General features: G+C 37.1%; 1 protein-coding gene across 1 annotated transcript in view; it reads left to right on the top strand.

The window, feature by feature from the left end:
- MAP3K1 (mitogen-activated protein kinase kinase kinase 1) overlaps positions 1 to 17,002 on the top strand; it is an 81,625-nt gene that overhangs the window by 55,862 nt on the left and 8,761 nt on the right. Inside the window, 8 exon segments of the mRNA XM_032625663.1 lie at positions 298 to 419; positions 1,020 to 1,101; positions 1,216 to 1,399; positions 3,282 to 3,560; positions 13,054 to 13,175; positions 14,794 to 14,885; positions 15,157 to 15,346; positions 15,657 to 16,938. Coding sequence (XP_032481554.1) covers positions 298 to 419; positions 1,020 to 1,101; positions 1,216 to 1,399; positions 3,282 to 3,560; positions 13,054 to 13,175; positions 14,794 to 14,885; positions 15,157 to 15,346; positions 15,657 to 16,938 — 2,353 coding nt within the window.

The following is a 17,002-nucleotide window of genomic DNA, read 5'->3' as shown; positions in this document are numbered from 1 at the left end:
CAGAATTTGTGGGATACATATCTCTCTCAGGTTGTAGTTCATATATTGAATTATATTCATAGCAAGGAAAGGTTAAACCATATCCACAACCTATAAATACGTGGTGGTATGAGTCTGATTCAAAATTACTGTATATTAATAAGAGAAATATTTCTCAAATAGTTCATATACAAGACGCTCCTAAACAAGAATTTCTAATCAATTTTTTCATAGTCTAAAGAAGCCACAGTTGTTTTTAGCATATGGTATTAATTCTGTTCTTTTGTGGTTAATGCTTTTGTTTCCCCTTCTTTATAGTATAAAAGATGAAGAGGAACAGATGTGTCCTATTTGCTTGTTGGGCATGCTTGATGAAGAAAGTCTTACAGTGTGTGAAGATGGCTGCAGGAATAAGCTGCACCACCATTGCATGTCAATTTGTATGTGGCTCTTTTTCTCTCTGTGCTTACTCAACATGGTTACTCTATCAGCTAACTATATTATTTAGGATTTTAACGTGGCCTTCAGCGAGACTGGTGAGAGAAGAAAAGAAGTATACCTAGGCCCTGTAAGAAGTTTTCAACAAGTAGGAGTTTAGGATCTCTTAGGGATGAGCAAAGAAATGTTATAAAGTGTGACGCGTGGTAATGGAAGGCGTGCCCGGAATTAGAAACAGTTCTGATCTGGAAGGTGCACGTGGAGGGAAGGAGGTGGAAGAAGGTCTGGGCAGGCCTTCCAGAGAGGGTAACGCCAAAGCAAGTTTTGGAATAACATTACCAGGTTATCAGGTGGGCAGAATGTTTTGAAAAACAGTAAACAAAGTATATGTTATATATAGCATGTTTAATAAAATAGCATTTGCAACAATTACAAGCATCAGAATAATTTAACCTTCCATGTTTGCCTGTGTTTAGGTAAACATATAACGTTTTGAGGTTCCTTCCATATAAATCCTATACTAGCCATTATGAACAATTAATACATAAATACTTAATGGTAAACATTTATACTTTTCTAAGTTTTTTTCCATAATTTTTCAGGGGCAGAAGAATGTAGAAGAAACAGAGAACCTTTAATATGTCCCCTTTGTAGGTCTAAGTGGAGATCCCATGATTTCTACAGGTAACAATTAAGACTTAATGATTTGGGTATGTTTAATAAAGAATAAAAATGCTCTCAAAGTGTTATTTAAACCTGTTAATTATTTTTAGCAAGCTTTGTTAATTTTTCATTTAGCCACGAGTTGTCAAGCCCTGTGGATTCCCCTTCTTCCCTGCGAGCTGCACAGCAGCAAACCACACAGCAGCATCCCTTGGCTGGATCACAACGAAGGAATCAAGAGAGCAATTTTAATCTTACTCATTATGGAACTCAGCAGATCCCTCCTGCTTATAAAGATTTAGCTGAGCCATGGATTCAGGTAAGTAGTTCTGATTCTTCATTTCTCAAAGAAACATTTATAGACTAATTAATATAGTCGTCTCCCCAGTTTATAATTGAAGAAAGTACTTTTGCTTGCCTCCATCATGACTCGTATTCCATTGAAAATTTTAATTTTACCTTTGATGTTAATACTATGCCACTTATTATAGAGCTTAAACTTCAAATTTTCTTTGTAATCTCACCTCCCATCTCTAGAAACATCTTTCTAAACTAACAGACAATAAAAGGTTATTCAAGGATAGACACCAGAACCATTTAATGCTAAGTTGCTCCAATGTTTAATCCTGCCAAGAATTTGTCATTTTCTTATTTGTTGCCATTTAAACTCAGCTTCTCCTATTCATATTCTCATGGCATATGTTAGGTACTCAATAATTGCTGAGTGGATGAGTAAGAAAAGAATGTGGTATTTACCTTGTATTAGTAATTTTTATTTGTAAGGACAGTTTCCATTCCTTTACTTTCTCTTCTGCTTAAATACTTTTTCATCCTTAGTAAATCGGAATTTCGGTTGGTTGGTTGGATTCTAATGATTTTCTTTGTTGTTATCTGCTTAGTCCATATGTAGAATCCAAAAGCAGACAACATCTCCAGATTAGAGTGAAGTAAAATGTTTTTGATAATCTGGTAAATTCTATTAAATTCGTTAACAGACACAATAACTCATTAAGCTTATACACCAGAAGGATTTATCTCCTTTTTCTTTTTGTGACCGTTATAGTCCTGCAGCTTTTGAATCCTCTTTTCTTAGCATGTTAACAGCCTAATAGGAATCTAATAAAATTTACAAACTTAATAAATATATTATTTATTTTATCTAGTTCATTAATGGTATTTAACATAGGCCCTTACCTGCCCCTTCATGAGTCCTCAAGAAAACTCTCAATTTGATACTGAGCTATTGGATGCCATTTTTTCAAGGCAGTGGTTCAGGTTTGTTTTGCTTAAGCTTTAGGTTGGCCTAGGCTATGTATTCCTAGTTTTTTAAATTAGGAATATCATATAAGACATAATTAAGACTTATTGGTATGCTGTTTAACAATGCCAGGCATACAACAAATTCACTATACTCTAATTGATTTATTCTCCTTTACTATCACTTTAAAACAGAACACATAAAAAAGTCATGATTTATTTCCCCCAAAAATGTGTTTATTCATCCCTAATATTTAGAACTTTTTCAAATGATACATTATCTTAGATATTAAGTTTACTTTTAGCTAACTGGTCCATAATGTCAAGACCATGCACCCTTTCTTTTCTTTAGGGATTCTCTGGCTTTGCAGATGTGATAATGATGACTATAATCACATGCACTTTAAGTATTTCATTATCCTTTGCTGATTTGAACACAGTGTTTTTCTTTAGTCTTGATTTTTCCACTCCATTCATTATATTTTTTCTAGTTAACCAAATAAGAGCCTTTGACTTACTACTATCATTGGTAGGAGAAATACTCTTATCTCTTGAACACCTGCCCCAGTGCCTTTCTTGATTTGGCTTTTTTTAATCTTCAGTTTTTTTTCTGTAAACTACCTTAACACAAATACAAATTTGAGGTTCTTCACAGATATGTTTATTTTGTTTTGTGGTAAGCGCCGGAGTACAGAAAAGCATATATATCCATCCAATTACTTAATGGTGTTCACTCTTAGTTTTACTTGAGCTAATAAATGTTAAGGAGTTTTGCTAATTACCAGTTAAACTTGAGTATGTCCTTACGGACACATTTGAAAATTGTATAGTATGGTGAAGACTTAAGAAATGTCCAACTTTCCTTTAGTAACCAAAAATCATACTTAATTCAAAACACTTCAGTTTTTCTTCACATTGAATTCATTTTGTTTGTCTGATTATAGGTATTCGGAATGGAACTCGTTGGCTGCTTATTTTCTAGAAACTGGAATGTAAGAGAGATGGCTCTCAGACGTCTTTCCCATGATGTTAGTGGGGCTCTGCTGTTGGCAAATGGGGAGAGCACTGGAAATTCCGGGAGCAACAGCGGGAACAGCCCAAGTGCTGGAGCTGCCAGTGGGTCTTCCCAGACCAGTGTCTCAGGAGATGTGGTGGAGGCATGCTGCAACGTTTTGTCAATGGTCTGTGCTGACCCTGTCTACAAAGTGTACGTTGCTGCTTTAGTAAGTAGCTTTATTCTACAACCATAGCGTTATGGGTTTCTTGGGTTTTTTTTTTTTGACAGTTTGCAGATATCATTTTTAAGATTCAGTAAAACTACTTTACCTAATTTAATTTTGGAAAATCCAAATATTTTTTTTATTCCATAATCCCAGGAAATTGCAGTCTTCCATTTAATCTCTTCACTTGGATTTTACTCGTTTTAACCTGGTCAGGATTTCTTATATGCTGTTTACTTTTCTCTACTCTATAAAGTAGCAATAGTAGGACTTCCCTTATGGCGCAGTGGTTAAGAATCACCTACCAATGCAGGGGACACGGGTTCGATCCCTGGGCCGGGAAGATCCCACATGCCGCAGAACAGCTAAGCCCTCGAGCCACAACTGCTGAGCCTACGTGCCACAACTACTGAGCCTGAGTGTCTACAGCCTGTGCCCTGCAAGAAGAGAAGCCACTGCAATGAAGCCCCTGCTCGCCACAACTAGAGAAAGCCCACGCACAGCAATGAAGACCCAACACAGCCAAAAAAAGCAATAGCTTGCTATTCATACCTTCACGTTTGCCTTACATTATACATGACCAAATTAAAGATTCTTTATGGGATAGCAAAGTAACCAGAGTTACTTTGATTTTTAAAAATTTGATATTAGACATTTTTTTTTATTAATTTGATATTAGACATTAAGAAGAACTGATTTGGGGGACTTCCCTGATGGTCCACTGGTAAAGAATCCGCCTTGCAGTGCAGGGGACGCAGGTTTGATCCCTGGTCAGGGAACTAAGATTCCACGTGCTGTGGGACAACTAAGCCTGCGTGCCGCAACTACTGAGCTCACAGGCCTCAACAAGAGAGCCCATGTGCTGCAAACTACAGCTGACACACCCTGGAGCCCGTGAACCACAGCTAGAGAGAGAAAACCCACATGCCACAACTAGAGAGAAACCCGAGCACTGCAACGAAAGATCCCACGTGCCTCAACGAAAGATCCCGCGTGCCGCAACTAAGACCTGACACAGCCAAAAATAAAATAAATAAATATAAAAAAAAGAACTGATTTTTAATGAACGTTGTATGGAAATTCAGAAACCTTTTCACAAAAGAGGATTCCATGACATAGATTACTGAGTTGTTTTTCTACTTTAACCTGTTAGAAGTTGTCTTTCATGAGTGAGATGGAATGACAAGGAGGCTGTTCTGTTTGTAATTTTGTATGCTAAAATTTGACTTTCTCCATTACGAGTATATATATCTTTAGAACAGGGTTTCTCAACCTCAGCACTTACTGACATTGACACATAATTATCTGTTGGGGGCAGGGGTGCTGTCTTATGCATTATAGGATGTTTAGTAGCATCCTTGGACTATACCCACTAGATACCAATGGCCACCCTATCCTCCCCTTAGTCATGACAACCAACAATGTCTCCAGGCATTGCTGAGTGTCCCCTGAGGGCCAAAACTGCCCCCAGTTCAGGACCACTGCTTTATTTATTTATTTATTTTTACAGCAGGTTCTCACTGGTCATCAATTTTATAATTTTATCCACATCAGTGTATACATGTCCATCCCAATCTCCCAATTCATCCCACCACCACCACCACCCCGCCCCCCCCCGCCACTTTCCACCCTTGGTGTCCATATATTTCTTCTCTACATCTGTGTCTCAATTTCTGCCCTGCAAACCAGTGCATCTGTACCATTTTTCTAGATTCCACATATATATGATAACATATGGTATTTGTTTTTCTCTTTCTGACTTCACTCTGTATGACAGTTTCTAGATTCATCCACATCTCTACAAATGACCCAATTTTGTTCCTTTTTATGGCTGAGTAATATTGCATTGTGTATATGTACCACATCTTCTTTATCCATTCGTCTGTCAGTGCGCATTTAGGTTGCTTCCATGACCTGGCTATTGTAAACAGTGCTGCAGTGAACATTGGGGTGCATGTGTCTTTTTGAATTAATGGTTTTATCTGGGTATATGCCCAGTAGTGGGATTGCTGGGTCACATGGTAATTCTGTTTTTGTTCTTTAAGGAACCTCCATACTGTTCTCCATAGTGGCTGTATCAATTGACATTCCCACCAACAGTGCAAGAGGGTTCCCTTTTCTACACACCCTCTCCAGCATTTGTTGTTTGTAGATTTTCTGATGATGCCCATTCTAACTGGTGTGAGTTTTGATTTGCATTTCTCTAATAATTAGTGACGTTGAGCAGCTTTTCATGTGCTTCTTGGCCATCTGTATGTCTTCTTTGGAGAAATGTCTGTTTAGGTCTTCTGCCCACCTGTTGATTGGGTTGTTTGTTTTTATAATATTGAGCTGCAAGAGCTGTTTATATATTTTGGAGATTAATCCTTTGTCCATTGATTCATTTGCAAATATTTTCTCATTCTGAGGGTTGTCTTTTCGTCTTGTTTGTAGTTTCTTTTGCTTTGCAAAAGCTTTTAAGTTTCAGTAGGTCCCATTTGTTTATTTTTTTTTAATTTCCATTACTCTAGGAGGTGGATCAAAAAAGACCTTGCTGTGACTTATGTCAAAGAGTGTTCTTCCTATGTTTTCCGCTAAGAGTTTTATAGTGTCCAGTCTTACATTTAGGTGTCTAATCCATTTTGAGTTTATTTTTGTGTATGGTGTTAAGGAGTGTTCTAATTTCATTCTTTTACATGTAGCTGTCCAGTTTACCCAGCACCACTTATTGAAGAGACTGTCTTTTCTCCATTGTATGTCCTTGCCTCCTTTCTCATAGATTAGTTGACCATAGGTGCGTGGGTTTATCTCTGGGCTTTCTATCCTGTTCCATTGATCTGTATCTCTGTTTTTCTGCCAGTACCATACTGTCTTGATTACTGTAGCTTTGTAGTATAGTCTGAAGGCAGGGAGTCTGATTCCTCCAGCTCCTTTTTTTCCCCTCAAGACTGTTTTGGCTATTTGGTGTCTTTTGTGTCTCCATACAAATTTTACGATTTTTTGTTCTAGTTCTTTAAAAAATGCCATTGGTAATTTGATAGGGATTGTATTGAATCTGTAGATTGCTTTGGATAGTACAGTCATTTTCACCATATTGATTCTTGCAGTCCAAGAACATGGTATATCTCTCCATCTGTTTGTATCATCTTTAATTTCTTTCAACAGTGTCTTACAGTTTTCTGCATACAGGTCCTTTGTCTCCCTAGGTAGGTTTATGCCTAGGTATTTTATTCTTTTTGTTGCAGTGGTAGATGGGAGTGTTTCCTTAATTTCTCTTTCAGATTTTTCCTCATTAGTGTAAGATTTCTGTGCATTAATTTTGTATCCTGCAACTTTACCAGATTCATTGATTAGCTCTAGTAGTTTTCTGGTGGCATCTTTAGGATTCTCTATGTATAGTATCATGTCATCTGCAAACAGTGACAGTTTTACTTCTTCTTTTCCAATTTGTATTCCTTTTATTTCTTTTTCTTCTCTGATTGCCACAACTATGACTTCCAAAACTATGTTGCATAATAATGGTGAGTGGACATCGTTTTCTTGTTCCTGATCTTAGAGGAAATGCTTTCAGGTTTTCACCATTGAGAATGATGTTTGCTGTGGGTTTGTCGTATATGCCCTTTATTATATTGAGGTAGGTTCCCTCTATGCCCACTTTCTGGAGAGTTTTTTATTATAAATTGGTGTTGAATTTTGTCAAAAACTTTTTCTGCATCTATTGAGATAATCATATGGTTTTTATTCTTCAGTTTGTTAATAGTGTATCACATGACTGATTTTCATATATTGAAGAATCTTTGCATCCCTGGGATAAATCCGTGTATGATCCTTTTAATGTGTTGTTGGATTCTGTTTGCTAGTATTTTGTTGAGGATTTTTGCATCTATATTCATCAGTGATATTGGTCTATAATTTTCTTTTTTTCTAGTGTCTTTGTCTGGTTTTGGTATCAGGGTGATGGTGGCCTCATAGAATGAGTTTGAGAGTGTTCCTTCTTCTGCAGTTTTTTGGAAGAGTTTGAGAATGATGGGTGTTAGCTCTTCTCTAAATGTTTGGTAGAATTCACCTGTGAAGCCATCTGGTCCTGGACTTTTGTTTGTTGGAAGATTTTTAATCACAGTTTCAATTTTATTACTTGTGATTGGTCTGTTCATATTTTCTATTTCTTCCTGTTTCAGTCTTGGAAGGTTATACCTTTCTAAGAATTTGTCCAATTTTTCCAGGTTGTCCATTTTATTGGCATAGAGTTGCTTGTAGTAGTCTCTTAGGATGCTTTGTATTTCTGCAGTGTCTGTTGTAACTTCTCCTTTTTCATTTCTAATTTTATTGATTTGAGTCCTCTCCCTCTTTTTCTTAATGAGTCTGGCTAATGGTTTATCAATTTTGTTTATCTTCCCAAAGAACCAGCTTTTAGTTTTATTGATCTTTGCTGCTATTTTCTTTGTTTCTATTTCATTTATTTCTTCTCTAATCTTTATGATTTCTTTCCTTCTGGTAACTTTGGGTTTTGTTTGTTCTTCTTTCTCTAGTTCCTTTAGGTGTAAGGTTAGATTGTTTGTTTGAGATTTTTCTTGTTTCTTGAGGTAGGCTGGTATTGCTATAAACTTTCCTCTTAGAACAGCATTCGCTGCATCCCATAGGTTTTGGATCATCATGTTTTCATTGTCATTTGTCTCTAGGTATTTTTTGATTTCCTCTTTGATTTCTTCAGTGATCTCTTGGTTATTTAGTAACGTATTATTTAGCCTCCACGTGTTTGTGTTTTTTATGTTTTTCTTCCCTGTAAGTGATTTCTAATCTCATAGTGTTGTGTTCAGAAAATATGCTTGATATGAGTTCAGTTTTCTTAAATTTACTGAGGCTGATTTGTGATCTATCCTGGAGAATGTTCTGTGTGCACTTGAGAAGAAAGTGTAATCTGCTGTTTTGGGATGGAATGTCCTATAAATATCAATTAAATCTATCTGGTCTGTTGTGTCATTTAAAGCTTGTGTTTCCTTAGTAATTTTCTGTTTGGATGATCTTTCCTTTGTTGTAAGTGAGGTGTTAAAGTCCCCTACTATTACTGTGTTACTGTTGATTTGCTCTTTTATAGCGGTTAGCAGTTGCCTTATGTATTGAGGTACTCCTATGTTGGGAGCATATATATTTATAATTGTTACATCTTCTTCTTGGATTGATCCCTTGATCATTATGTAGTCCTTCCTTGTCTCTCGTAACATTCTTTATTTTAAAGTCTATTTTATCTCATACGAGTATTGCTACTTCAGCTTCTTTTGATTTCCATTTGCATGGAATATCTTTTTCCATCCTCTTACTTTCAATCTGTATGTGTCCCTAGGTCTGAAGTGGGTCTCTTGTAGACAGCATATATATGGGTCTTGTTTTTTGTATCCATTCAGCGAGCCTGTGTCTTTTGGTTGGAGCATTTAATTCATTCACGTTTAAGGTAATTATTGATATGTATGTTCCTATGACCATTTTCTTAATTGTTTTGGGCTTGTTTTTGTAGGTCCTTTTCTTCTCTTGTGTCTCCCACTTAGAGAAGTTCCTTTAGCATTTGTTGTAAAGCTGGTTTGGTGGTGCTGAATTCTCTTAGCTTTTGCTTGTCTGTAAAGCTTTTGATTTCTCCATCGAATATTGCCAGGTAGAGTAATCTTGGTTGTAGGTTCTTCCCTTTCATCACTTTAAATATGTCATACCACTCCCTTCTGGCTTATAGAGTTTCTGCTGAGAAGTCAGCTGTTAATTTTATGGGAGTTCCCTTGTATGTTATTTGTCGTTTTTCCCTTGCTGCTTTCAGTAATTTTTCTGTCTTTAATTTTTGCCAATTTGATTACTGTGTGTCTCGGTGTGTTTCTCTTTGGGTTTATCCTGTATGGGACTCTCTGCGCTTCCTGGACTTGGGTGGCTATTTCCTTTCCCATATTAGGGAAGTTTTCGACTATAATCTCTTCAGATATTTTCTCAGGTCCTTTCTCTCTCTCTTCTCCTTCTGGGACCCCTATAATGCGAATGTTGTTATGTTTAATATTGTCCCAGAGGTCTCTTAGGCTGTCTTCATTTCTTTTGATTATTTTTTCTTTATACTGTTCTGAAGCAGTGAATTCCACCATTCTGTCTTCCAGATCACTTATCCGTTCTTCTGCCTCATTTATCATGCTACTGATTCCTTCTAGTGTATTTTTCATTTCTGTTATTGTATTGTTCATCTCTGTTTGTTCTTTAATTCTTCTAGGTCTTTGTTAAACATTTCTTGCATCTTCTCGATCTTTGCCTCCATTCTTTTGCTGAGGTTCTGGATCATCTTCACTGTCATTATTCTGAATTCTTTTTCTGGAAGGCTGCCTATCTCCACTTCATTTAGTTGTTTTTCTGGGGTTTTATCTTGTTCCTTCATCTGGTACATAGCCCTCTCTGCCTTTTCATCTTGTCTGTCTTTCTGTGAATGTGGTTTTTGTTCCACAGGCTGCAGGATTGTAGTTCTTCTTAGGACCACTGCTTTAGAATAATTCTTATCTGGTCTGTTTTTATTTTTATTTTGGGGGTAGGAGTTTATTAATTTATTTTTGCTGTGTTGGGTCTTTGTTTCTGTGCGAGGGCTTTCTCTAGTTGTGGCAAGCGGGGGCCACTCTTCATCGCGGTGCGTGGGCCTCTCCCTATCGCGGCCTCTCGTTTTGGAACGCAGGCTCAGTAGTTGTGGCTCATGGGCCTAGTTGCTCTGCAGCATGTGGGATCCTCCCAAACCAGGGCTCAAACCCGTGTCCCCTGCATTAGCAGGCAGATTCTCAACCACTGCGCCACCAGGGAAGCCCTCTGGTCTGTTTTTTTTTTAATTCCACTTCATTTTAAAAATTTATTTATTTATTTTATTTATTTGTTTTTGGCTGCATTGGATCTTCGTTGCTACACACACACACTCTCTCTAGTTGCAGTGTGCGGGCTTCTCATTGCAGAGCATGGGCTTTAGGCGTGCAGGCTTCAGTAGTTGCAGCACACAGGCTCAGTAGTTGTGGTTCGCGGGCTCTATAGCATAGAGTCAGTAATTGTGGCACACAGGATTAGTTGCTCCACGGCATGTGGGATCTTCCCAGACCAGGAATCAAACCTGTGTCCCCTGCATTGGCAGGAGGATTCTTAACCACTATGCCACCAGGGAAGTCCCTGGTCTGTTTTTAAAACTCATTTCATTTCTCTGCTTCCACTCTTAATCTTTTTCTAATCCATCCTATAACAACTATGCCTAGCAAATCTTCTTTTTGAAAGGTAGTATAGTATAGTGTTTATGAACATTAGTTTGGAGTCAAAATTGAGTGACCTCATAATTTATCATCCCAAGTGGGATACTTGGATAATCTGCTAAACTGGGCCTAGCCTAGGCAATCTGGATATTTGGTCAAAATCAGAGAGACTTTGATTCGAATTCTGGTTCTCCAGTTTGCTAGCAGTGTAACTTTTTAGGACTCTTAAACTTCATCTTTTTCACCTATAAAATAATGAAAATATGTACCTCTTAGGTTTGAAATGAGATTGTGTAGAGATACCTCTAACTGTAATGTCTAGTACATTGTGAGAACATGGAATATAATAGTCATCATTATTCCTTAAATGCCACTTTATTCCCCAGCTCAGAAACCTACAGAGGTTTCTGTTTCTTCAACAGCATTTCCTAAGGCATATTCTGTGGAAGTTTGGCTGGACTATGAAAAGTTCCTTCCCTTTCTTCCCTGAAGAAAGAGTTCTGTGTTCAGTTAAAATTGGTGAATACTAAATTACATGAGGTTAAATGGGTCTGTTCACTGAAAGGCTTCCAGGAACCTTCATAAGTTAACATACATTGGGAATCTAATCATGGCATAAGATGCATTATTTCCCAAATTTATCTTAACCGTGGTCTTTTTTTTTTATATAGCATCTTGAGGGACCAAAAGACCAGCATACTGTAGAATAAAGACCAGCATAATGTAGAATAAAGACCAGTGTTCTTGGCCCAACTTTTTACCTCTTTCTTCTTACTATTTTCCAACACAAACCTTCAGACAGACATATTTGACTGTTCAGTATAATGCCTTACTATCTGGTTGTTTATTATCACTTCACATGGTTTCCCAGTGTGTTCATGAGCTCCTAGAGTGCAGGGACTCTGAATGATACTGTATTCTGATTCCTCTACAGTTATTTAGTGTGCCAGGCACAGTGAGGGCAGACATGGTTCCTGCCCTTAGAGCTCTCCCTTCCCTTTCTCCCCTCCCTCTTGCCCTTCTTTGTTTTCCCTTCCCCTCCCTCCCCATATATAATTTTTTGCTGAACAATTTGAAAGTTATGTGCAGGCATCATGACATTTCACTTCAAATACTTTAGCATGTATCTCTTAAGAACAAATAACATTCTTCTGTATAATCACCATGCAATCAGCAAACTCTAAAAATTTAGCATTAATTACAATATTATTATGGACTATAAAGTCCATATTCAGATATCCCCAAACTGTCCCAACAGTGTCCTTTTCAGCTAAACTACAGACTTTATTCATATTTCACCCATTTTTCCATTAATGTCTTTTTTCTCTTTTAGGATCCAATCCAGAATCTCACATTGCACTTAGTTATCATGCCCCCCTAATTTTCCCATCTGTGACAATTCCTCAGTCCTTACTTGTCTTTTGTAGACCTTGACACTTTTGAAGTATTGGCCAGTTATTTTGAAGAATGTTCCTCAATTTGGGTTTATCTGGTATTTTCTCATGATTACATTATGCATTTTTCGCAAGAACACCAGAGGTGATGTGCCCTTCTCAGTGCATTGTTATCAGGGGGTATATCATGTCAGTGTGTCTTATTATTGGTGATGCCATCCTTCATCACTTGCTTAAGGTGCTGTCTACTGGGTACTGTAAAATTACTAATAATAAATGTCTTGGGGGAGATACTTCGAGACTATGCAAATATCCTGTCTCTATTCACAGATTTTAGCATTTGTCAGTGGATCTTGCCTACAGCAATGACTACTGTGGTGTTCTAACGGTGATCTTCTATTTCCCATATTCCTCCTTTATTAGTTAATTGGAATTTGTCTATAACGAAGAGCTGTCTCTTCTCTCCTATTTATGTATTTATTCAGTTTTTTTATTTCTATCACCATAGACTCATGGGTATTTATTTTATTCTATGGGTTATAATTCAGTACTATCATCATTTACTTTGTGCCCAAGTTATTCCATCTTTAGCCATTGGGAGCTCTTTCAAGTTGGCTCCTTTCCTCATTTTCTTTTTAAAATAACTTTTTATTCTGAAATTAATTCAGACTTTTAAAAATTACAGAAATAGTTGAGAGTTCCTTTCTACCTTATCTATCCAATTTTTTATTTGTATCAGTATCAACTCATGGATTCTTATTTTATTTATGGGTTATAATCTGTTCCTATCATTATTTTATTTCTCAAATTGTCTCAGATTAGGCCATTGTCCCTGATGCTTTTTAAATGTAGTTAAACTGACCTTCAGTTTTTTTCCCCCAGAAAACGTTGAGAGCCATGCTAGTATATACTCCTTGCCATAGTTTGGCAGAAAGAATCAAACTGCAGAGACTTCTCCGGCCAGTTGTAGACACCATCCTAGTCAAGTGTGCAGACGTCAATAGGTAAGGCCCTATAAATGAAGTGCTTCAAACCGCCTTGTCCTGAAAGCCTAGCACAGAGCCTCAAACCTAGTGAGTATTTGATACATACTTACTAAATGAGGCTTTGAATACTGTTTTATAATGTGAGATTTGAAATTAACATGTAACATTTAAAGCTCTTAAGGACTAGGGAGAACTAATGGCAAGTAAAAACCAGGCTAACAACCTGCGTGGACCTCCAGATTATTGTATGGTGATTGAATCTCTTTTATTTTAAAGTAATATTCTTAAAACTGAAGTCCAGTTGATAAGAACAGCAGGTGATATATGAGATATTATCTCATTTTAGAGAATGAGTTACACAGGATAGGAACCAATAAAATCATTATACATGCTTTGCATTATCAGGACCAAAAAAACAAAAACCCCATTCCATTATTTTCTTTGTGATGGAATTTTACTCTGTGATAGTTTTGTCAAATAACAACAACAACAATTCCATATATCCCTGCAATATCCTTAAAAATCAGCAAGGAACAAGAACAGCCCTAACTGGAGGTAGAGAAATGAGGGTATGGTGATAGGGAAAATGAGCACAAGCTATGCTTTTATTAGACCGCTGGTTCTCTCTCTATATTTTTTCCCTTTCCATAAAGTGGGAGGAAAAGACCACTTTTCATATAATGAGCATAGCCGCAGTAAACACTTTTTTGGCAGTTCTCATCTCTTCGTGTCCCAGCAGATCTCAGGTGGTAAGAAGCACTGACTCTCCCTTGGTTTGCCTCTGCCATTACCTCCTTTTGGAGCTCTTCTAGTCCAATTTTGTCTTCCTCCCTAAGTCACATGATATAGTCTGTAGAGGATCTCAGAAATTAAGTACTTAATTTTGACTTGTTTCTCATCTCATAAAGTCTGTCTTTTGTCTCCATTGTTTCTCTACACAAGCCTATAGATTGTATTAGAGGTTTTCTTGTTGCTTAGAGAGAATACTATAAATACCTGAAAAAAATTAACAAGTAATTTGAAAAATGCATAGAAAAATCATTTCATTTCTTAATATTATAATAGGGTTTTTTCCCCTAAGAATTTCAATGCTTTTATGGCATTTGTTTTGTTGTCCGCTTTCTGAAATTCTAAAGTTAGGTTGTTTACTTGGTCACTTGAATGACTGAACATCATAAGAAATATGGTAAAGAGATTTTATGATATTTAGAAGTCATTCTGGCTATATAAAGAGAATATAAAGGTTTTGGATGGGAAGACTTTGTTTTTAATTCAAGAGAACTTAATGAAAATTCAGAAATCAAAATGTCTAAGTCTTTTCTTTCTTATTTTAACAAGATATGATAATGAAAATAAGCCTTTTATCTGGTTTCATATTTAATACTTGCTGTTTATAAGAGCCAGTAGTGAAGATTCTGTGCTTAACACAGAAGATAAGGTAAAATTTATGGAATCAGACCTAATAATAAATATTATTACTTATAGTGACATCATTAATGCAGTTTTAGTGGTTGAGAAGCAAACACTCCTAAAAACATTTTTTCCCACCTTTTCACAAGGCGTTACATTACTACTCTCCTTTTAATATGTATTTTATCCAAGATTAAAGTCTGATGTTGCTTCCTTTCATTTTTAGTCGCACAAGTCAGCTGTCTATATCAACGCTATTGGAATTGTGCAAAGGCCAAGCAGGAGAGTTGGCCGTTGGCAGAGAAATACTTAAAGCTGGTAATAACTTTTTACTTAAAATTAATATAGCATGTTTTATCATTTTCCTTAGACGGTCTAATCTCATAATCTCTAATAGGGCAGTTACAGGATTTTGAAATAATTTTGTAAATTGACTCAGCTAACATTAGAAATAGGAATTAATCTAAAAGGGAGATTCTTGAAATTAATATAATTCAAGTATTTTTGTTAACCTTAAACCATTTGATCATGTTTTGTTTTAGATTTTAATATCACTGTTTTTCATTTATTTTTACTTTACTTTCTGTAGGATCCATTGGTATTGGTGGTGTTGATTATGTCTTAAATTGTATTCTTGGAAACCAAACTGAATCAAACAACTGGCAAGAACTCCTGGGCCGCCTTTGTCTCATAGATAGACTGCTGTTGGAATTTCCTGCTGAATTTTACCCTCATACTGTCAGTACTGATGTTTCACAAGCTGAGCCTGTTGAAGTCAGGTAATTTTTCTTCTGAAAATACATTTCTTTCCTCCTTTTACCTACCCCATCCCACCGCCCCCCGCCACACCCATCCAAGAAGGACACATTTTAGATGAATGAAAGACTCAAATTACAGCACACATGTAGGTTACTGATACCTTAATATTTGATTGGTGAACACCTGAAGTCTAGGCTATTTAATTAAAAATTTTTAGATCCTTTATACTGATTTTTTTAATGTAAAAGCTGTGAATAAGTACCATTTTATTTGTATATATTTTGCAGTAATTTTAATTTGTTTCATAATTGAATGTGTTTTTTCTTTCAGGTATAAGAAGCTGCTGTCCCTCTTAACCTTTGCTTTGCAGTCCATTGATAATTCCCACTCAATGGTTGGCAAACTCTCCAGAAGGATATATTTGAGTTCTGCAAGAATGGTTACTGCAGTACCCCATGTATTTTCAAAACTGTTAGAAATGCTGAATGTTTCCAGTTCTACTCATTTTACCAGGATGCGTCGTCGTTTGATGGCTATTGCAGATGAGGTGGAAATTGCTGAGGCCATCCAGCTGGGCATAGAAGACACTTTGGATGGTCGACATGACAGCTTTTTGAAGGCGTCAGTCCCCAACAGCTGTACGGAAGCCACAGAGAACAGTTCCTTTGAGCGCACAGACCATTTAGAGAAAACTGGAAAAGGATTGTGTGCTACAAAATTGAGTGCCAGTTCAGAGGACATTTCTGACCGACTGGCCAGCATTTCAGTAGGACTTCCTAGTTCAACAACAATGGAGCAGCCAAAGCCAATGGTTCAAACAAAAGGCAGACCCCACAGTCAGTGTTTGAACTCCTCTCCTTTATCTCATCATTCCCAACTAATGTTCCCAGCCGTGTCAAGCCCTTCTTCATCTGCCCCATCTGTACCACCTGGCACCGTAACAGATGTCTCTAAGCACAGACCCCAGGGGTTTGTTCCCTGCAAAATACCTTCTGCATCTCCTCAAACACAGCGCAAGTTTTCTCTACAGTTCCAGAGAAACTGTTCTGAAAACAAAGACTCAGATAAACTTTCCCCAATCTTTACTCAGTCAAGACCCCTGCCCTCCAGTAATATACACAGGCCAAAGCCATCTCGACCTACCCCAAGTAATACAAGTAAACAGGGAGATGCCTCAAAAAATAGCATGACACTTGATTTGAACGGTAGTTCCAAACGTGATGACGGCTTTGGCAGCAGCAGCAATAGCAGTAATGCTATTATACCTAGTGACGAGACAGTGTTCACCCCAGTAGAGGAGAAATGCAGATTAGATGTCAATACAGAGCTCAACTCCAGTATTGAGGACCTTCTTGAAGCATCTATGCCTTCAAGTGACACAACAGTAACTTTTAAGTCAGAAGTTGCTGTGCTGTCTCCTGAAAAGGATGAAAATGATGATACCTACAAAGATGATATGAATCATAATCAGAAGTGCAAAGAAAAAATGGAAGCTGAAGAAGAAGAAGCTTTAGCGATTGCCATGGCAATGTCAGCATCTCAGGATGCCCTCCCCCTAGTTCCTCAACTACAGGTTGAAAATGGAGAAGACATCATCATCATTCAACAAGATGTAAGTATAGTCTTTAAGAGGTTAGAGAGTTTCCTCGGGCCGTGCTAAAATAAAACTAATTCAG

Source organism: Phocoena sinus, chromosome 3, assembly GCF_008692025.1.
Source record: "Phocoena sinus isolate mPhoSin1 chromosome 3, mPhoSin1.pri, whole genome shotgun sequence".
In the NCBI taxonomy this organism is placed as follows: domain Eukaryota; kingdom Metazoa; phylum Chordata; class Mammalia; order Artiodactyla; family Phocoenidae; genus Phocoena; species Phocoena sinus.
Note: the sequence above shows the minus strand (reverse complement) of the source record. Positions and strands in the feature narration are given on the sequence as shown.